Below are 21,415 nucleotides of genomic sequence, written 5' to 3' on the forward strand. Positions count from 1 at the left end.
AGGGAGTGTGCAGGCATTCTGGGGTCCCCAGGGCTGGGGCTGAGGTTTGGGGGGCTGACCAGGCACCCAAGGGTGCCGTGGTTCCTCAGGCACCATTCGGAGACGCTGAGAGAGGCCCGGGCAGGGAGGGCAGTGCCCAGATTTATCCACCAATCGCACGGGCCCCTGGAACTCGCTCTTATCTGCCCAGCCCAGCATGGGGGGGTGGCCTGGCTGGCGGGGGCGGGACGCTGCCTGGACACTGGGCGTGAGCAGGGCCGGCAGCCCCAAGCCCCACCAGGTGGGTGACAGCCGGGAGGGCTCCCAGCGAGCGTCCCTGCAGGCCGGCGGCTGCTGCCTGAGCCTCTCCTGCACCATGTCGGACGGCGAGGGCCCCTCCGCCGGTGAGTGGCAGCGCTATATTTACCCACCACAGGTCCGGTTGCAGAGTCAAGGCCACTGGTCGCAGGGAGCTCTGCCCCCCTCCCCAGGCTGCAGGCAGCTGTGGGGCTGGATCCCCTGCCTCCTGGCCTGATGCCCAGGGGGTGGCCTGTGCTCCTGGAGGGGGTAGCTTGACTTTCAAAGCAAAGTTCTGCCCCCCGCCGCACCCCTGCTTCCCTGGGAGGCTGCAGCAGGAAGCTGTGCTTGCTACAAACCCTGCCGCTGTCAGCCAGGGTGCCCAGAGCTGGCCCACAGTGCCGGGGGGGGGGGGGGGGGCGTCCTGGGCTGTGGCTGGACCCCGGGGTGGGCTCAGGGTGCCATGGAGCAGGAACTGTGGGCAAATGAGTGTGTGAACTTTTATCTGAGTGGGGAGCCCACAGTTTCCACCAATTCCCCGAAGGTCTGAGACCCGGGGGGAGTTCTGAGCCCCTGGTCGGCCAGCATGGACCCCCAGGTCCTCCAGGCTGGAGACGGCTGGGGACGCAGGCAGGCGGAGAGGCGGTCAGACACTGGGTCTGCCCCGTGCCCTCTGTCCTGCCCCTGGTGAGGGCGATGGTGGGTCCCTGGCCAGCTGCGCCTGGCTCCTTCCCGTTGAAGGCAAAGCTGTGAGGTAGACATGTCCCTGAGCTCGCCGCGGTGGGGCTGGGCCAGGGACAGTGAAATCCCAGGGGGCACATGGAGGACTCTGGAGTGAATTCAAACCTCAGATCTTTCACTTGCAACCTGGTGACCTTGGGCAGGTGGCTGAACTGCTCTGAGCCTCAGTGTCCCCAGGGGAAGGGACAGTGGTAACGGGACTGAGCACAGGAGGTGTGAGGGGGAACGGTAGCCTGTGGAGCGTCTGCCGGTGCCTGGTGTGCAGGGAGCGCCCCAGGCTGCCTCTGTGAAGCATCAGGCGGGGGTCTGGGCAGGAGTCCAGGGGTGCAGGGGCCTATGGGTCCTGGTCCGGCCCCTCCAGCCGGGCCACCCTGCCTACGCCGCTGCACAGCTGTGGATTCCTTATTTGTCAAACCGCTGGGGAGAATCACTGGCGCTGTCCCCGGGGTCCGGCTGAGTTGGGGGTGTTGGTGGTGTGGCCCCGCCCTGAATGGTGTCTGACGGACAGTCCCGGCGCCTGGGCCTGGCTGAGTCAGATTTGGAACAGTGTGTGTGTGTGTGTGTGTGTGTGTGTGTGTGTGTTGGGGGGGACCCCGACAAACCTAGCCTGACCTCACCCTCTGTCGCCGGGCGCCAGTGGTGCTGACTGCCAGGAATTGTCCGCCGTGGCTGTGAAGGCCGAGGAGCCAGCATTGGGGGGGGGGAGTGGAGGGGGGCAGACAGGCCCTTTCTGGCTGGCTCTGTCCACACCTGACACGAACCCGGAATAGCTCTTTCCCTCCACCAGGGACACGGCCCTGCTTTTAGCAGCTTGTAAAGCCACCCCTGGACATGTGTATTTCAGGAAGGCCAGGATAATATTTAGCCGCCAGGCTATGGAATGAGCCCTGAGCATGTGTGTGTCTGATGGTGCCTGTGTGTCCAGGAGGCTGGGGGAGGCAGCCTGCATGCCCCTTCACCGTTTTAGAAGAGGGTCACCTGGGTTGGGGGCCTTCGGGCACCATCCTGGCTCTGCCCACCCTGGCTGAGCAGGGGCCCGTCCGCCTGTAAAATGCTGTCTGCTGGCCTTTGGTCTCCGCTGTGTGGGGCTTGTGGTAGGACCTGGCTGGTAGATGTGAAGACAGCGCCCGGGTACAGGGCTGTGTGTGTGTGTGTGTGGGGGGGGGGGGGGGCGGTCTCCTATAGGGACCGCAGAAGCCATAGGGCCGAGGAGGCTGCTGGGACATAGTTGTGCCTATTTTCAGGAACCAATCCCTGGGCCTGTGTCAACAGCTGCAAAATTCTCAGCTCCCCACCTGCTACCTGAGTGACCTTGGGCAGATTACTCAAGGGCACTGTGCCTCAGTTTCCTCATCTGTTAATGGGGACAATAATGGGACATTAGCTTCTCACGTTCCAGGGAGGATTAAGTGACTGAAAGCATGTAAAGCTGTTAAAATAATGCCAGGCTTTCTGTGAGCAGTGGTAGGTGTCCTTGTTCCACCAGCGAGTGAGCTGCGGTCGCCGCGCGAATGCAGGGAACGGATCGTCTGCTGTGTCCCGTGTCCTGGCCGTTTTGGACACAGCGTTCCACCCCCAGAGGGGGCGTGGCGTGAACCCCACAGTATAGCCAGGGAAACTGAAGCTCAGAGCGGCAAACACATCGCCCAACATCACCACACTGGTGAACGGTAAGGCTGGGATTCGAACCCAGCTCCACAGACCCTGTTTGTGCAGAACTCAGATTCGGTGCCCCTTCTCGGCGGGGGGGGAGGGGGGGGCTGCTCTCACCCTTGGGGAAGGTGGTCTCAGAGGCGTATTTGGCCCTCGGGCTCCTCATTTCAGAGATGGCAGCTCGACATTGTCTCCCAATAACATGGAGCCTATAACAAAATGTGTGTGTGTGTGTGGGGGGGGAAACACAAAAAGCGTGGCGCCTTGTTAGGGCGGCAGGAGCATCCCACGGAGCAGAGCTCAGTGTAGGCTGTCGGCTGCAGGATGTGTGGCCCCAGGCCTGGGCCGGGAGCCTGCCGGCTAAGGTTACCGAGTCAGCATCGTATTTATAGCAGAAACTCAGCTGCACCCCCAACTGCCAGCCCCACACACGTCCAGGGAAGGTGCTGCCCTTACACTTGCCCCGATCCCGGCCTGGCTCTGCCCCTCAGTGAGGTGGGGCATGGCCGGGTCACTCCCCCGCCGAGGCCCAGTTTCATCTGTAGGATGGGGCCCTGTCGGTCCCTCGCTGGTCCCGGGGACGGTGTCTGAGTTGGCACTGCCTGGATGGGGGGCCGGAAGTGCCGGCTCCAAGCATCCTGGGTCTGTTGATGGTCTTTTCCTGCCTCTGACCGGACCCGCCCGCTCTCCCGTCCACAGAGCTCCGCCGGAAGAGAACCCAGCCTCTGGGCTGTCAGTCCCCTGGTGTTTGGGAAAGTTTCCAGCAAAGCCACTTTACAGTTCCCAGCACCAGAGAGCAGCCGCTGCATCCTCAGCCGTCCACCGGAGCCCAGGGTTCGAGTCCCCGTGCTGCCACTCCCTGCCTGTGGCTCTGGGCAAGTCACCGAACCTCTCTGAGCCTCCCCTGGGTGGGCACTGGCCTTGCCTCGGGGGTGAGGTGAGAATGGACACCCCTAACTCGAGCACATGCTCAGCCAGCAGAGTGACCCTCTCTCTCCTCCTGTCACCTCCCGCCAGCCCCCCACTCTGGGCACCAGTCACCCCGTTTGTAGAGTGGGGAGTGTTCCGAGCTCCTGGAGGGATTCCAAGTGACTCGGGGGGGGTGGTGGTGCTGAAAAACTCTCTGGACACCCCTAAAGGCCCCCCTGCTTGGCTCTCACGGCATCTCCCTCGGCCTGGGTGCAAGGAGGGTGCTCTCCTAGTCACTGACTGGCCTGGGAGAGGAAAGGAAAGCCCGTCAGTTATTTAGGCCGCAGGTGGGGAGGGAGGGTCTCTCCCAGGAGAGGCGGGCGTGGTCCCTGGGCCTCAGCATCTTTCCAGGTTGCTCCCCTCATGCTGGTGAGGGCTGCCCCCTTTCTAGGCGGGAAAATCGGGTTCAAGTTACGTGTCTTGGGCGATCGGGAGCCAGTGTAGACTCTGGCGCCAAGGAGGTACCGGGATGGCTTCAGTGCTGGGGGCGGAGGGACTGCAGAGAGAACCTGCCATGTGCTGTCCTCTCGCAATCAGAGTGCCTCCGAGCAGCGAGTGGCTCAGTCCTGTGGCTGAGTCCTTTTCCCAGTGTCCCAAGGACCCTGAGGCTCTTACACCTCTGACCAGAAAGGCAGGTTAGAACAGCGGTTCTCAACCTGTGGGTCGCGACCCCTTTGGGGGTTGAACGACCCTTTCACAGGGGTCACCTAAGACCATTGGAAAACACATATATGATTACATATTGTTCTTGTGATTAATCACTATGCTTTAATTATGTTCAATTTGTAATGATGAAATTGGGGGTCACCACAACATGAGGAACTGTATGAAAGGGTCTCGGCCCTAGGAAGGTTGAGAACCACTGGGTTAGAAGCTGTGGGCCCTGGCCGGTGTGGTTCAGTGGATAGAGCATCGGCCCGAGCACAGAAGGGTTGGTTGTAGGTTCGATTCCTGGTCAAGGGCATGCACCTGGGTTTCAGGTTCGATCCCCAGCCCTGAGTGGGGCGCGTTTGGAAGGCAACCAATCGATGTGTTTCTCTCACTTAGATGTTTCTCTCTCCCTCACCCCCTCCCTTTTTTCCACTCTCTCTTGAAGCTGTTGGGAAATCAACAGGCAAGCGGAAGTTACCCATTTCTGCTCTTTTAAAATATTGGATCCATTCTAATTGATCCATTTCTTGACATAATAAGATAGATTTTATGTGTTGATTTATTGTGTTTTTAAAATGGAACAAAGCTGTTAGTGTTTGCAACCACTTATCTGTTTGATTGTTTTTTCTTGAAACGATGCCATCAGAATAAAAGCTGGTCCTGACACAGGTCACACATGCACTGTCACCCACCCGCTGATCCCACACTTCTGTGTCTACCGAAACAGCCCCTTTGTGTTTTATTGACTCTACCCCTCAGGATGGGCTGGGGAGGTTGTAGTCAACAAATCTCAGTGCTTAAAGCAACAGAGGACTGCCATGCAGACTGGGCACTCCCAGGGCAGCTCCCCTGCCCAGTGGCTCAGCCCGATGCCGCGGTGTGTCCCACGCATCCCCGGGCTTGAGGCAGAAGAGGCAGGCGGAGATGCCACACTGGCATTAAATGTTCCCACCAGGAAGTGACTGATCTTGTTGCTACCTGCATTTCATTGGCTCAAGCAGTCACCTGGCCACACCACACGGCCAGAGGGCGGAGTACAGCCCTCCATCAGTGACCAGTAGTCATATCTGCCCCTTCTGGCTTTGCTTGCCATTGACTTCCTTTTTTATTTTTATTATTTTATACATTTGTATTGACTTCAGAGAGGAAGGGAGAGGGAGAGAGAGATAGAAACATCAATGATGAGAGAGAATCATTGATAGGCTGCCTCCTGCATGTGCCCCACTGGAATCGAGCCCCCAACCCAGGCATATGTCCGGACCAGGAATCAAAACGTGACCTCCTGGTTCATAGGTCGACGCTCAATCACTGAGCCACACCGGCCGGGTGACTTCCTTTTTTAAAGTGACACATTTTAATTAAGAAATGCTCAGAGCATATCACATGCTCTGTGGTCCGGAGCCTCTGAGAGGCAGTTCATGAAGCCTCCAACATGCAAATCACAAAGCGAGGGGCCAGATTTTCCAAAACATCGCTCTCTTGCAGACTCGAATTCGCATTTAAAAGCACAAAAACAAATTTCTGAGAGATTTGGTCAGGACACCAGAGGAAAAGCAATACCTATTAATTGCCCTAAAGCTCCGTTGATTTATTACTTGCTAAGGCTCAAAAGAGGGAGTTGGGATGGCTAGTTCATGAGTCTGTTTAATAAATGTAGTCAACATTAAAAAATGGGTGATGGTCCGGCTGGCCTGGCTCAGTGGTTGAGCGTCGACCTATGAACCAGGAGGTCATGGTTCGATTCCCAGTCAGGGCACAGGCCCGGGTTGCGGGCTCCATCCCCAGCGTGAGGCGTGCAGGAGGCAGTCGATCAATGAGTCTCTCTCATCATGGATGTTTCTTATCTCCCTCTCCCTGCCTCTCTGAAATCAATAAAAACGTATTTTTTAAAAAATGGGATATGAGTTGAGAAGGAAATGATTATAGAAAAATATTGGAAAATAAGGACGATGAGAAGTCTGTGATTCATCCCGCTAATGCAGACGCCGTTTCCTTGCCTGTATGACCCCACCAGCTAGAGGCTGCTGCCTCACTTTAATAACAGGCTTCCCAGTTAACTTTTCATAGCATATAAGTAAACTAATTTAAATGAAAATGTACAGCCCCACAGAGGGCTGTGGCGATGGATAGCACACATCGTTTCATAGGCTGAGATGAAACCTGGTTTAAAAAGAACGTTTTCCGAGACCAGAGGCTGTCCCTCGGAGCCGCTGATGTGGACTGAGTGGCCAGGAATAAAGCTGGGATTTGGTTGGGGACGGTTGGGCTCTGCGTGGGGGATCCGACCCTCCTGCAGCTCTGGGTCCTACATGCCAACCTCCAAGCCAAACTGTTTGGAGAACTCTACCAAGTTTAAACACATCCTCTAGGAATCTCGCCTCATTTATTTCTGGTGGAAAAACATGTCAAAACACTGGCTCGGCGGCAGAGAACACCCTTCCTGCTCTTCCCACTGAAAGCGTGAGCTCCTGAGCCCAGTGCACATGCTGGTTTGACAGGTGCTTACTAAGCACCTACTACGTGCCGGGTGTCCTGCCTGGCACGGTGGTGCGAGGGAAGAGCTGGGGGACTTGCCTTCACCTCACACTTCCGTTTCCTCGTTCGTGGGGTTAATAGACTGAGGTGGCTAGAGCAGTGACCGAGAGTGCACACAGTAGGCGCTAAGAAATGTGGGCTCCCTTCCCCTAGCACTAGTGTCCAGGTGCTGTGTGAGGTATGTTCTCACCTCTTGTGGGTGTGCACCTGAAGTGGAATCGCTGGGTCATATGGTGACGCTACGTTTCGCCTTTTGAGGGCCCTGGACCGTTTTCCACAGCGGCCGCCCCGGTGCATTCCCGCCATCGGGGAATGAAGGCTCCGGCTCCCACCGGCCCCGCCGACCCTTGCTGTTCTCTTTGGGATCCATGTGTCTCGGTGCTTGTGCATCTCTGTGTGGTTTCTATAGGCGCTTACCCTCATGACTCATGGCGTCGAGCATCTTGGACTTATTCGCCATCACTTCTCGGCTCTGGGGACTGAGGCCTCAGTTTCCTCATCTGTAAAATGGGGGCAAAGACATGCTCTGGGTTCTGACACAGGGTGGCCATCCAGCAAACGTTTGCTGCTTGAAGCTGCAGGCTGGGCTTGGAGTCCTTCCCCTGAAGGCTGGTGGGAGGGAGGGATGTGGAGAAAGCTGGAAATCTCGGTGTCTCTGCAAGTTCCAAGCCTGTTTAGAAAGCGATGCCATCACCAGACACTGGCCCAGCCCAGGTGACTCCTCCCCAGCTTTGAAGCTCTGCTCGGGTGGGCAGGCCAGGCGACCCGGCCGCGTCCACACAGCCCCGGAGGTGGGTGTCCGGGGCACAGGCTCGGTGAAGACGAGCCCAGCCCATCATTCAGGTTCCTGGTCAAGAGGCCCCTTGCATTTTTCTTGTCTGGAATTCCTTGGCCTCCTCCCCTTGGCTGCTCCCGAGGGGGCTGGCGCTGCGCTTCCTGGACCTGCAAGCTTGCGTGTGTCATGGCGAGCCCTGGACAGAGGCCAGGAGCATCCTCCCATGGGGCTGGGCGGGGCCTGGGGCCCGTGGAGGTGCTGATGGTCAGGCTGATTGTGTAGAGTAACCTGAGCCAGCGTCAGGCGGGAGTCCAGGGAGCGGATCAGCTCATCACAGCTGGGAAACTCGCCCACTGCCACCCAGCTCCCGTCCGACGCCCAGGGGTCCAATTCCGTTCTGCTCTGGAGCCAGAGGGAGAAACGGGAGAGGCCACCCCGAGGGCCCTGGGTGTTCTGCTGAGTCTCTAATCCGGGAATGGCCGGTCCTATCCGAAGGTGACCCCAGGCTCGGGCTGGGGTGGCCGCTGCCCCAGCCAGGAGTCCCAGGCTCTTCCCTCATCCTGCCACTGCGTCCCAGCCCCTCGGGCAGCAGGTGAGAAGCAGGGAGGAGGCGTGGCCGGGGCTCAGACTGCTGGGCCTTGGCATTCGCGCTCTGCCACCTGGTGCGGTAGGATCTTTGCAAGTCATGTAATCGCTATGGGCCTCTGACGCTACCAATAGGATGGCTGCCCAGGGGGACTGAAATACTACAACAGGACCTTCCACATAGCCTGGTCCCAAGGGGCTCCGTCCCCCAGGGCCCCCCAGCTTCTCACCTCCTCCCGGCCCCCTCTGCCCCTGCACAGGCTGGCCTGGACGGCCTGGTATTAGACCCTGGGGGCTGCTGTAACAACCGCAGACTTGGGGTCTGAAGCCACAGGAATTATTCTCTCACAGCTCTGGGGGCCCGGAGTCTGGGATTAGGGCCAAAGTGGAGGTGTCAGCACGGTCATGATCCTCGGGGGGAATGCGTCCGTCCCCTGCCCCTTCCAGCGTCTCCTGCTCAGGTGCTCCTGCCCCCTGGCCACATCCCTCCAGGCAGCCTCTGTGGCCGCTTCGCCCGCTCCGCTTCGTTGGCAAACCTCTGCCCGCTTCCCTTATGAGCGCACATGTGATGGTGTTTAGGGCCCCCCGACAACCCAGCAGGATCTCCCTGTCATGAGACCCTTCATCTAATCACATCTGGAAACATTCAAAGGGCCCAGGGATGAGGGCCTGACATCCCGGAGCCACCCGTGAGCCCGCTATAGGCACCAACACAGGATTCCTCAGAGAAGCGGTAGCACCCCCTCCCCCACCCCAGGGTCTAGCTGGGGACCCAAGGAAAACAGCCAAGGGTCTCAGGAACCCACCTCCAGGTGGCTTTGCCCCGAGAGAGCTGGTGCCCTCCTTGCCTGTGACCCCTGCCCTCTCCCCCCGCCCCCCCACCCGCTCCTCCACTCCTGCTTCCCCGTCTCCGTGCCTTGCAGACTTTTCTCTCGATAGGGAAAGAGAAGCTTTGGGGTTTAGAAACCCCTTTCATTGATGAGACCTGGACCCCAAGTCTCCAGAAGGACCCAGTCTAAGCTGGGCATCCCAGCATGCCACGGTCGTGGCCTCAGTTCGGGGCTATGACCTCTGCCCCCCAAGGAACGGCCACCGAGGGTTCCACAGAAGCCAGGGGTGCCCAGGGGAGGAGCCACTCTGCTCAGACGTGAGTGCCTGGCTCAGAGGAGATGCCGGACACGAATTAGTTCCCATGCCGTCCATCTTCCAGGCCTCAGTTTCCCCAGCAGTGAGAGGAACCCGTCTAGAGCAGGTCTGTAAAGACCTTCCAGGTGAAGGAACCATGCAAGCAATCACTCAGCCACCCACTGTGTCCCAAGCACCTGCTGTTGGTCAGGCCGCAGCTGGGTCCTGGGGCACAGAGGACAGCCTGTCGCAGCCGATGGACAATGAGTACCCAGCGAGTGTGTGCTGGGAGAGTGATGAGGGATAGTCAAGGAAGGCTTCCTGGAAGAGGTGACCCCAAGCCAGGTCTGAGGTATGAGTGGGAGGTGACAAGGGAGGGAAGGGTCTTCCAGATCCCAGGGCAGCACAGCCACCCAGGGCCCGGGGAGATGCTGTACCATGTGCGTGGTGGGGACAGCCCTGCACGTGGGCCTGCCTCTTAAGGACTGAGCCCTTCCAGGGAAGCCCGCCGTGTGAAAGCGCTGGGAGCCCTGTCCCAGCAGCAGAGGCGGCAGCAGCATTTAGTCAACCCGTCGTTCACCACTCACTGACACTCAGAGGTGGAGAGGGGTCGGACAGACAACAGACAAGATAAATAATCAGAGTACGTGCAATGGTGATGAGGGTGATAAGGATGGAGGGCAGTGAATCAGGGGAGAGAGTGTGCTGTGGAGAGAGGCCAGGAAGGTCTCCCTGAGAAGGTGACACTGGAGAAGGACCTAAGGGACGAGCCCTGGGAACAGCTGAGGGAAGGTGTTCCTGGCAGAAGAAACAGCAGGTGCAAAGGCCCTGGGGTGGGCGTGCCAAGTCTTTTCAGAGAACACCAGCAGGTCAAGTTGGGCAGAGCGAAGGGGAGAGCAGGACAGGCACTCAGAGAAGGTTGTGAAGGGCCTTGTGGCATTCCCGGCAGGGACATTGGCTCTGACCCTGAGTGAGCTGGCTTTGACCTTGAGTGAGATGCCTTTGACCTGAGTGAGATGGGCCAGGGGAGGGTCTTGAGCAGCGGAGGAATGAGATCTCTCATCTGGGTTTTACCAGCAAGGTAGCAAGTGGGGATGTTAATTTCCAGTGATTCCCAGAGTCAGAAGATAAGGGACACCACACCCAAGGCCTCCTTGCCCACATGCTGGAGTCATTAATCACAGCGTCCCCGATGGAGCTGCCCCGAGGCCCCGTGAACAGACCCTGCGATGTTTAAAATGCCATCCAGCCTGCCCTGTTGGTTCAGATGTGCCGGGAGCTCCAGAGCCCAGACCCAAACCCTCTTTGGCTGGTGAATGGCAGGTTGCCAACTGCAAAGGTGCACGTTCTCCCCTTGGTTTTCCTGGCCCCTTAAGAAAGTAATTTATGACCCGGCCAGTGTGGCTCAGTGGTTGTGCGTCGACCTGTGAACCAGGAAGTCAGGGTTTGATTCCTGGCCAGGGCACATGCCCGGATTTCGGGCTCGATCCCCAGGGTGGGGCGTGCAGGAGGCAGCCGATCAGTGACTTTCTCTCATTATTGATGTTTCTCTCTCTCCCTTTCCCTTCCTCTGAAATCAATAAAAAGAAAAAGGAAAAAGAGAAAGTAATTTATGGTTCTGAGGAAACGGGTCAGTGGGAGGCAATGGACGGGGTGGCCTGACTCCTCGAAGAATCCGCTGCTGCCTTTTAAAAATACACATTTAAAAAAAGCACACATCTTAGAACCAGCAGGGTGTCTTGTGTTTTTGTTTGTTTGTTAATAGTGAAGCCTGAAAAAGGAAAGGAATCCTGACCTGTGTGGGTAATGGCAGAACCACTGCAGGAAGCTGAAGGCAGGCTGTGCGGGAAGGAGCGGGGCTTTGGTGCGAGGGGGTCCTCCACGTGTGGGCGAGTGGCTGCACCTGGCTGGCCTCGGTGTCCCCGTCTATACCCGAGGCCCCTCAGGATGGCCGTGAGGGGAAGCAGGGACGGAGGCACAGTGGGCACAGGGCGCATGGCGGGGATTCAGCCTGCAAAGACCTGTGGTGTCACTGTCTTGACTCCCAGGAAATGCACCCATTCCCCGCGCCCCCCTACACACACACACACACACACACACACACACCCCGGCCCTTTCCAGCTACTCCCGCTCATCTCAGCCCAGGGGCCTGGCATCCCTGACACCCAGCGAGTGGGACCCTCAGGGAGAATCCCCCATTGGGGTTAAACCTGAGCCAGTAGGCCTGGCACACAGGGGCCTCCCTGGGTGGTCTGACCCCGCTGGCCGCCCCAGGCTCCCTGCCCAGCACTCAGCACCAGCCTCCCCACACCCGCACCCCAAGTGCAGCCAGGCAGATTCCGGTCAGGGCACAACACAAGTCCCACCTGCTTCTGCCCTGTGGTCCCTCTTCCTGGAAGAATTCATCATTCCCAGAACATCTCCTTCTCTCCCACCCTCGCCCTTCCCACCAAGGCGGGGTCTGCTCCCTGTCTCTCCATTGCTCCTTGTCCCCTCGCCAGATGGCGACTGTCTCGAGGGCGGTGTCCATGCCTGAGTCACCTCTGTGCCCAGCACCTGGCACATAGTAGGTGCTCAGCATCTGGTCTTGTTGTCCCTGTGATGTCACCAGCCGTGCTCCTCCGGCGGCCTGACGGAGCACGCAGGCTGAGCGCTGGCTGCAAGGCCCGGCTGCGCGCTGTTTTCTCAGCGAGGTCTCATCGTCACTCCCATTTCATGGACAAGAAAACTGAGGCTGGGGGTAGGAGGAGGTGAGCCACCACACAGCTAGTCCAGGGAGGAGTGCGGGTTCAAGGGCAGACCTGCCAGGCCACAAAACCAGAGGGCTGTCCATTAGCGCCCCCACGCCGCTCTGTCTGAACCCTCCTTGGCCCGGCCCTGCATCACTGGGGGCTCATGGATGAATCCCGTCCCCTCCCTGCGCCTCAGTTTCCTGATGTGTGAAATGGGGGGTTGCTGTTGACAGTCTCTGAAGGCCTCACCACAGCGGGAGAGGGGGGAGGCACAAGACATCTCTGCTCCTGGAATGCCAACCATGAAGACGCCCATGTGTCCCAGCACTAAGCCCCTCCCTTGCTGTCGCCCAGTCCTGTGGCTGGCCGAGTCAGCACCAGCTTGGCGGGGTCTCCTCTCCCCCCGCTCCCTGCTTCCCCCCGAGGCGGCACCCATGACACTGGGAGACCAGAGACCAAGGGAACCCTGTGACGCCCAGGGACCTCTGTCAGGCCGCTGGAGGGTGCGACTCGGCTCCCAGACCTGCCTGCAGCCCGGCTCTGGGTACTGGAGAGGGAGGGACGTGAGGCGGGGCCACAGAGACCCTGGGCTCCCTTCGGTGACCTTGCGTCTTTGTTTTCTGCTTTCAATTTCCACTGGACGGGCTGTAAAGCTGGAGGCAGAGATGTGGGTCGCACATGCGAATCCACGTCTTCCAAGTCCTGGTTTGAGGACAGATGGGTCAGCTGGGCACCCAACACGGGACAGGCAGCACCGACCGAGCCACTCACCAGCGGAGTGGGCCTCAGTTTCCCCACCTCGGACGTGGCACTGGGGTACTGGCCCCAGGAAGTGTGGCACGTGAGAGCTGATGCCTCCCGCCCCCAGAGCCCCCCTGGGCCGCTCTCGCCCTCCCCCGGCAGGCGCCGGCCGCTCCAACCCGTGCAGAGCCACAGGAGGGGACAGGTGGCCGCAGGAAAAGCTGTAAATCTAACCGGCTGCCATCCCGCTGGTCGTTTATCTCCCTTCCCTGAGAAGGAGGTCCCGCTCCGCCTGGGCTGGGCCGGGAACAACAGGCCTTTGTGTGCTTTGGGGAAATCGAGATGGAACTCCGAGCGGCCAGTCAGGTGTCGGTTCCTTATCTTTCCTGGCAGAGCCCGGGCCTCTGGGCCCAGGCCCGCTGGCAGCCGAGCGGAGGCGTGAATAATAGAAGGGCTGGCACGGGCTCCCGGCCACCGGGCTGTGTCGGGAGCTGAGGGGAGGGACCACAGGGGCTAAGCCACAGGGGACAGGCAACTTCTGATGGCTCCCGATCCCAGAGGCCCAGGGGCGCTCGGCTGGGCTGATGCCTCTCAGAAAGGCAACGTGTCTGCATCTGCCTCACTGTTAAGGCCCTGGGCTCACACCTCAGGTCTCACGAGCTGTGTGTCCTTGGGCAAGACACCTAACCTCTCTGAGCCCTCATCTCCTCACCGATGACATCCCTACCCACCTCTCTTGATGGTTTGGGGGCCAACATCCTCCCCTCCTGGACCACTTTCTTTCCTGGGGCCGGTGGAGGTGCTGATCTCCCCGCCACCCCCAAACCTTTCAGGACTCCAATTCTAATTGACAATGATGCTGATTGGCAGCTCTGTTCCTGACCCTGTGCTGGGTGGGGCGGGGAAACTGAGATGTGCGTCTGCTGGCCGAGGAGGGGCCTTCGGGGGAGTGAGGGGGAAGGTGCCGCCTGAAGGAGGGTACAGGGCAGGAGCCAGGCCCTAGGCCAAGGGTCCACACAGGCAAAGGCTTGTTTCACAGATGAGGAAACTGAGGCTCAGAGAGCCCAGGTGACCCTCCCACGGCCACCGCCCCAGCCATGATGTGCTCAGTGAGGGACAGCGTCTTGCCCCTGGGATGACTTGCAGCGAAAAGGAGCATAGGGCCGGCCGGCATGGCTCCGTGGTTGAGTGTTGACCTATGAACCAGGAGGTCACTGTTCGACTCCCCGTCAGGGCACATGCCCGAGTTGTGGGCTCAACCTCCGATGGGGGCGGTGCAGGAGGCAGCTGATCAATGATTCTCTCTCATCATTGATGTTTCTATCTCTCCCTCCCTCTCCCTCTCACTTCCTCTCTGAAATCAATAAAAATATATTGAAAGAAAGAAAGAGAGAGAGAGAGAGAGAGAGAGAGAGAGAAAGAAAGGAAGAAAGAAAGAAAGAAAGAAAGAAAGAAAGAAAGAAAGAAAGAAAGAAAGAAAGAAAGAAAGAAAGAGAAAGAAAAAAAGAGGGTCTAGGAGTGGAGTTGTCTGGGTGAGGTCAGCACGTGGGCCCCAGGAGGGGGCAGTGAGGAACCCCTGTGCTTTTGGAGGTGGCACCCCCAATGGCTTTGAGGGTGGGGAGTGTTGACCAATATGAGTCACCTCTGACTGAGGGTGGGTCTCCCTCCCTGCGGGGGGACTCAGGCCAGGAACCCAGGCGGGGTGGGGCGCCGGGGAGCAGGGCTCAGGGTAGGACCCACAGTGATAAATCAGAAAAGTATCAGGGTGGCAGCCCTGCCCTGCCCTGCTGATGGAGGCAGGAGGCAGGAGGCGGAGGGCTGGCCACCAAGGCTCTTCGTCCTGCTGGGCCGGGAGTCCCTGCAGCAGCGGGAGGCCTCTGGCTGGGCTTCCCCTGGACAGCAGCCTCGGTGCAGCTCCTTGGCGTTCCCGGCGACTTCTCTTTCTTTAGAACCTGAACTCAGATCACAGGGTGGGGGTTCTGAGCTGCGTGACCCTGTGCCAGGTGGGGCGGGGAAACTGAGATGTGCGTGACCCTTATCAGCCTCGATTTCCAGCGCCTAAAGCCCAAGGCCAGTGGTTCTCAGATCTTGATGTGCATGCAGGTCCCCTGGGGGAGAGGCCCCCCACAATGACACATTCTTGAGTCCCACGTAGGCCGTGGAATCTGGGGCTTCCCACGTGGTTCACACGCCCCTGTCTCAGGCACCCTCCAGCACGTTCACTCAATGCCCAATCACGTCCACTTTCTCCAATCCCCACCCCCACAGTCCTCACACAGTCCTCACACACCCCATCTGTGTGCACTCACACTCATGATCCCAGGGTCGTGTGGGCCTGGTACCCACTCAGACACACAGACATACACACGTGCACACAGACCGGTCAGAAGATCTGCAGGGCCCTGTGCATAACGTTCGAGAATGTTATGCACATTTTGAGATGGTAGCAGCAGAACATTGAACCGGCACGGGCCCTGTGTGACAGCAGGGGTCACCCCTGAACAAAGAGGACATTCGGGTCACACATCCAGGGACCCTCGGGGGTGACCTTGCCCACAGCGTGCACCGCACACGCTCAGGGGCCCACTCCCGTGGGTGGCCTGTCTTTCAGGAGGACTGTTTATCGGGACGAGGAAGTGGGCTGGTGAATGTTTAATAGGCACAGAGTTGAGTCATGTGTGAATTGCTTGTAAGCAAGAAGCACCAGATGGGGTATGAAATGAATCAGTGTCTTGGGTTTCGTGAGTAACATTTTGGTTGGGTTCTGACTAGTCTGGGAAAGCTTTTCAGCTCCCCCGCTCCCACCCAAATCCACACGAACCGGCCCTGATTTCATAGTCCAAACGCCACGAAGCTCACCGTATGGAGTTCCGTGGACAGACCTCTACCCGACAAATTCCGATACGTGGGGGCACCGGTCCTACTGAGGACGGAGAAGAGGACTTCTCACACTCATTGAGCACCTACTATGTGCCGGCCCCTGTACTGCAAACTGTGTGATGTGCACACATTATCTATGCACCACTGTTTGTAAGTGCCAGGCACGGTGCCTGGTATACAGTCAGTGCTTATTGCTGTGTTTCATCAGAGCCCAGGATCCCCCTGGCTGTGCGATGCCCACCCTTTTCTGGCCGCTGAGGAAGAGGAAGCACTGCCGGGCAAACCCGGGCCCCAGCAAGGCACTAAGGAGGGGCCACACTCCAGTCCTAGAGGCCCTGGAAGGAGGCATCAGCCTTCCCAGTCAACAGATGGCAAGACCGAGGCCAAGAGAGAGTAAAAACCAGCCAAGTGGCGTTTTGGCTCTTGCTATTATGTGATCCGAGGCACAGGAGGATTGATTACTGAGTTCCACCCACTGTGTGTGCAGGGTTGTTTGGGGAAAGACACCTGCCTCAGTTTCCCTGGAATGCTGCTGGTGTGGCCTCCCCTGGGCAGCCTGGGGGCTAAGGGATTCCCGAAGGTGGAGGCTTCATTCTCTGCGCCTCCCCACATCTGACCCAAGGCAGGCACCGACGGGAGCATTTTCTTCAAAGCAAGGTGTAGGGATTGGAGTCATTTTGAGGCCTGGAGGCCTGTGCTGAACCCAGAACCTCCCCTCAGGCAATAATTCATTATGTGAGGATTTTTCACAGACAGCAACTGACCTTGGAAGGCAATGAGCTCATGAATATGCATAGGCTCATCCTCATAAATTATGCATTGGATACCGGGCTTCCTGGGGAGGCTAGGAGGGCTGGAATGGCTCAGTCCGGCGACAGAAGGCTCCTGCACAAGGGCTTCTCGTAAAGCTCACATCCCTGCCCGCCCTCCCTCCGGTCACAATGACCGCAGAGCGAGGTCAGGCTCATTCGCACGCGGGACTCTGGTTCTCAGAGCATCTGGGTCTCCCTGGCTGGTGCAGTGGGGGTGCGCCTGCAGGGCGTCGGGGTCAGGCCTGCTCTCGGCTGCGGCCCTGCGGGCAGCTAGTTCAGGCCCCACAGCGGGAAAGCTGACACCCAGTCGTGGGATTGACGTGTTTAGATTTAGGGCTCACGTTCCTCCGAACTGGAGCCTACTCGGGTCCAGGTGGCCCTGACACCACCCAACAAGCACTGGGCAGGGAGTCAGGGTGGGGCCCAGGTTCTAGAAGGAGGGGGAGGGAGGGGTTCTGTTCGACCCACCACAGGTGTCGAGCCAGCAAGGGGCACCCGGCGTTCCCTGGAGCCAGCCTGGGCCTCCCAGAGGTGCTGCAGGGCACACAGCAGGCGTGCCAGTCAGGGTTGGGGGTCCCTGCAGGGCCTGCTTGGCTCTCCCCAGGGGCCCTCCCTCCTCCTGCCCAGATGCTGCCACACCTGCCCACCTTCCTGTCTCACTGACTCTGAGGTTCTCTGGTGGCCCAGTGCTCCCTGTAGCCACGCCTCAGCCCGCCTTGCGTGCAGCGGGGACCACTTCTCTCTGTGTGTGTCCTGTGACTGCCGGCGCCGTTCCTGCTATCGACAGCCACCATGCGTGGGCATGCCAGCCTCCTTGCCCCCATCCCCCTCGCAGCCCGGACCGGGATCCGTGCATGTCTTACGGACCAGGCCTCAGCCAGGGAGGGGGCCCTGAGGGTGTAGAGCATGTCACCTAAGCTGAGTCACTGTCCCCAGCGCGGTGGCTCTGGGTGGAGTCCCAGCTGAGCCTTCCCCACCTCACCTGCCGCAGGGCCGCGGAGCCACCGCAGACACCGTGAATCTTCGCGGTCAGGAACGAGGGGCCAGGCTTCAACCACTCCTTTAAAAAGCATCCAAAGGTGTGTAACAAGCAGCACCTCTGCAGAAAAGGCTCCAGGCGGAGGAAAGGCCCATGGGATCCGCTGCGGTGGCGCCACGGGAACCCAGCGCCGCGGTTCTGAGCAGAGCCGCCCGATCAAGCCGCCCATACGAGGGCATCGCCCAATTCTCCCATTTCTCTCCCTGACCATGTCACATGCGGTCCCCACATTGCTGTGTCATCTCCATGGTGACAGCTCTTACCGACTGCTGGACATCATGCATGGACCATTCCTTACCTTGGGCGTTGCTGTGCCGGATTATCACATCACTGTTCAAGGGAAAAATTACTTGCGACCGTCTGCTAACTTAATTCTGACGTCACATTACCAGGGGAGGCCGTCTATGGACCCCTCCTCCACGCAGCCAGCCTCCTATGGCACACGACACACTTTTCTTCCCGGCCTCGCTATGAGGGCTCAAGCCCCAAATGCAGGCCGCCAGCCGCCAGCATCCATCATGGTCTCATCAAGTCCGCACCTCCCGGGCTGGACGGTCCCCGTTCCGGCCTCCCCGGCCCCATCCCAGGCTGAGCAAACCTGGACACGTGCCCTCAGCCAGTGCTGAGCTGGGATCGCCTCACGCGGGTGCCTCCTGTGTGCATTTCGCTCTCTGTTGCCCGAGGGCCACAGAAATGACCAAGGCCTGGCCCTGGGGGAGCTGCAGCCAGGCGGGGGACCGGAAGAACTGAGGACTCCCGGGGAGGATCCAGAAGCCCTTGTTGGCAGCCCCGAATGTCCACCAAGGCTGTGAAACACTTTCTGTGTTTGAAGAGCTTTCCAAAGGTCAACTCACTCAATCCTCACCGTGCTCTTAGGGCACCATTATTCCCCCACCTTACAGACGAGGACACCGCGGCTCAGAGAGGCTGAGAGTCACACCGCTTTCACGGCAGAGTCAGGATCTGAACTCAGGCCCTCGGGCTCCAGAGTCCATCATGGAAACCACCTCGCTCCTGTGGGCTCTGTGAGGCTAGCGCCAGCCCACCTCTCTGCCCTTCCTGCGGCTGGCACAGGGCCTTCCTGGGGGGGTGCTCAGTGTTTGCTGGATGGAGGCCCGTTGGCCCCATGTGCTGCTTATGGGTAACACTGGATAGCCAGGGCCAGTGGCAGAGCCGTGGGGGCGGGCGGAGGCTGACACACAGACCAGCACCGTCACTGATGGATTTGGGCCCCAAGGCACCACATCCTGCTACAGCCTGGTGGAGCGCGTGGCCTTGCAGACAGGGGGAGGGGAGGGAGGGGTCCGGCAGGCTTCCTGCAGGGTCTCCGGCAGAGGTGCCGCTGGAGAAAAGAAGGAGGAGGAGGCTGATGGGGGAAGAAAGGAGAGAGGCCACACCTGCATCACAGCCCAGGGACAGAGCAGAAGAAGCAGGGGACACACGAGGCCCACAGAACCATGCCCGCGTGGTGAGCCACGGACTCAACTTTCTTTTTTTTCTTTTTTTTTTTTATATTTTATTGATTTTTTTTTTACAGAGAGAAAGGGAGAGAGATAGAGAGTTAGAAACATCCATGAGAGAGAAACATCCATCAGCTGCCTCCTGCACACCCCCTACTGGGGATGTGCCCGCAACCAAGGTACATGCCCTTGACCGGAATCGAACCTGGGACCCTTGAGTCCGCAGGCTCACGCTCTATCCACTGAGCCAAACCGGTTAGGGCCGGACTCAACTTTCTTGATAGACCTTTGGCTTGGCCAGGAGTAAGTCCAAGTCTGTGTTCAGGGACCCCTAAACCACTGCCTGGCCCAATTCTCAAACTTTTATTGTAAAAAAAAAAAAAAGAATAAAGTTTTTATTGTGATAAAATACACATGGAAAATTTACCATTTCTTTTTCAGATATACTTTTTATTGACTTCAGAGAGGAAGGGAGAGGGAGAGGGAGATAGAAACATTAGTGATGAGAGAGAATCATTGATCAGCTGCTTCCTTTATGCCCCACACTGGGGATTGAGCCCACAAACTGGGCATGTGCCCTGACCAGGAATCAAACCATGACCTCCTGGTTCATAGGTGAATGCTCAACCACTGAGCCACCGTGGCCGGGCCCATGTTAACCATGTGTAAGTGTACAGTTCGGTGGCATGAAGTACATTCACCCTGCTGTGCCACCATCACCACCATCATCTGCAAAACACTTTTCATCTTGTCAACCAGAAACCCTGTCCCCATTCAACACTCAGGCCCCACCCCTCTCCCCAGCCCCCGGCATCCGACATCCTGCCTTCTGTCTCTATGCCTTTGACTGCTCTAGGGACCTCACATAAGTGGAATCATACAGTATTTGTCTTTTGGTGACTGGCTTAGTTCCGATAGCATAACGCCCTCAAGATTTATCCATGCTGTGCATGTGTCAGAATTTCCTTCCTTTTGAAGTCTGAGTAATATTCCATTGTGTGGAGGGACCATGTTTTGTTTATGTATCCAGCTATCCATGGACACTCGATTTGTTTCCACGTTTCGGCGACCGTCAATAACGTTGCTATGAACATGGGCTGTACAACGGTCTGTCTGAGCCCCTGCTTTCCATTGTTTTGAGTGTTTAGCCAGAAGTGGGATTGCTGGATCACACGGTAATTCTGTTTTTGTGGTGTGATTTGTTCTTTTCTGAGGAACCCAATCACTATTTCTTAATCACACCTAGATTAACTAGCAGTTTTAGGGAAACTTACCAATGACAGGATAAGCCAGGCGTCGCAGGCTAACATCACTCAGTGTTTGATGAGTGGCGCCATCACTCTCGGCTTAGAAACTGGTTTGAACCCTTCACCATTGAAATTCCACTGGGCAATGTTGCACATCCACCAGAGTCAACACCAGTAATTTGTTCCACTTGGCAAGGAAAAATGTTTGAAATCGCGCGAAGCCAGCAGATATCCACAACCCCGTGTTGCCAAGCAGCAGTCGTGCTCAGAAACGGCCAGTGCTTTTCTTGAGAAAAGGAGGGACCAGGGCTGGCACAGAGACAGCAGGTCTGTCGCTAATGGAACAAGGCTGGCCGCCGGGTTTCTGTAGGAAGCAAAGTGCCATCCATCATCGCAGACTGTGCACTTGGAAAACGCGGCAAGTCCACTGGGAGTCACAGTTTTCCAAAGGCCCTTTTGCTGGTTCTGCTGATTCATATTCCCATCATTCCTTCCCTGCATAATATTTTCCCATCGCCATGGTGACGGCATGAGAAGAAGGCGTAGTGAGAAACTTCAGGGTTTATTCTTTTATTTTTTTAAAATATATTTTATTAATTTTTTACAGAGAGGAAGGGAGAGGGATAGAGAGTTAGAAACATCGATCAGCCGCCTCCTGCACACCTCCCACTGGGGATGTGCCTGCAACCAAGGCACATGCCCTTGGCCGGAATCGAACCCGGGACCCCTCAGTCCGCAGACCGACGCTCTATCCACTGAGCCAAACCGATCAGGGCAGGGTTTATTCTTATTTCACAGAACGGAGGTTGGACTTCTGCTGGAGGGTGGGCTGTGTGTTCATATTTTACAGGGAAGAGCTGGGCTCCACTAGGCAGCGTTTCCTCTCCGAGCGAGCGGGGACCAGGGACCGAGACGGCGGGCAGCGGGTCCTCGCTCCGGCGCTTTCTAGCTGGTTCTGGCGCTCTCTACCTGCTGACCATGGGCAAGACTCTACTTCCCTTAGCCTCCGTTCCTTTCTCTGTAAGATGAGAGGGACAATGGGAATTGGGATTCTCTGTGGACCTGATTGAGGAACTGCAAGATGTTGACAAATAGTAAAACCGTATCCCCTTTCAGAAAAAATCACACCCAGAAAACAATGGCACAGCCCGTGGTCCGGGGCAAGGTGCTGTGGCAGGTGCTCTGCCTCACATT

General features: G+C 58.0%; 1 protein-coding gene across 1 annotated transcript in view; it reads left to right on the forward strand.

The window, feature by feature from the left end:
- The first annotated feature begins 278 nt into the window (after positions 1–278).
- The window catches only part of EML1 (EMAP like 1), a 146,292-nt gene continuing 125,155 nt past the window's right edge, over positions 279–21,415 (forward strand). Inside the window, exon 1 of the mRNA XM_070412933.1 lies at positions 279–383. Within this exon, the coding sequence (XP_070269034.1) occupies positions 356–383 (28 nt within the window). The 5' untranslated portion in view covers positions 279–355. The remainder of the gene's footprint in view (positions 384–21,415) is intronic.

Source organism: Myotis yumanensis, unplaced genomic scaffold (assembly GCF_028538775.1).
Source record: "Myotis yumanensis isolate MYYU_CA2020_CCGP unplaced genomic scaffold, mMyoYum1.0.hap1 SCAF_1, whole genome shotgun sequence".
Taxonomy (NCBI): Eukaryota; Metazoa; Chordata; class Mammalia; order Chiroptera; family Vespertilionidae; genus Myotis; species Myotis yumanensis.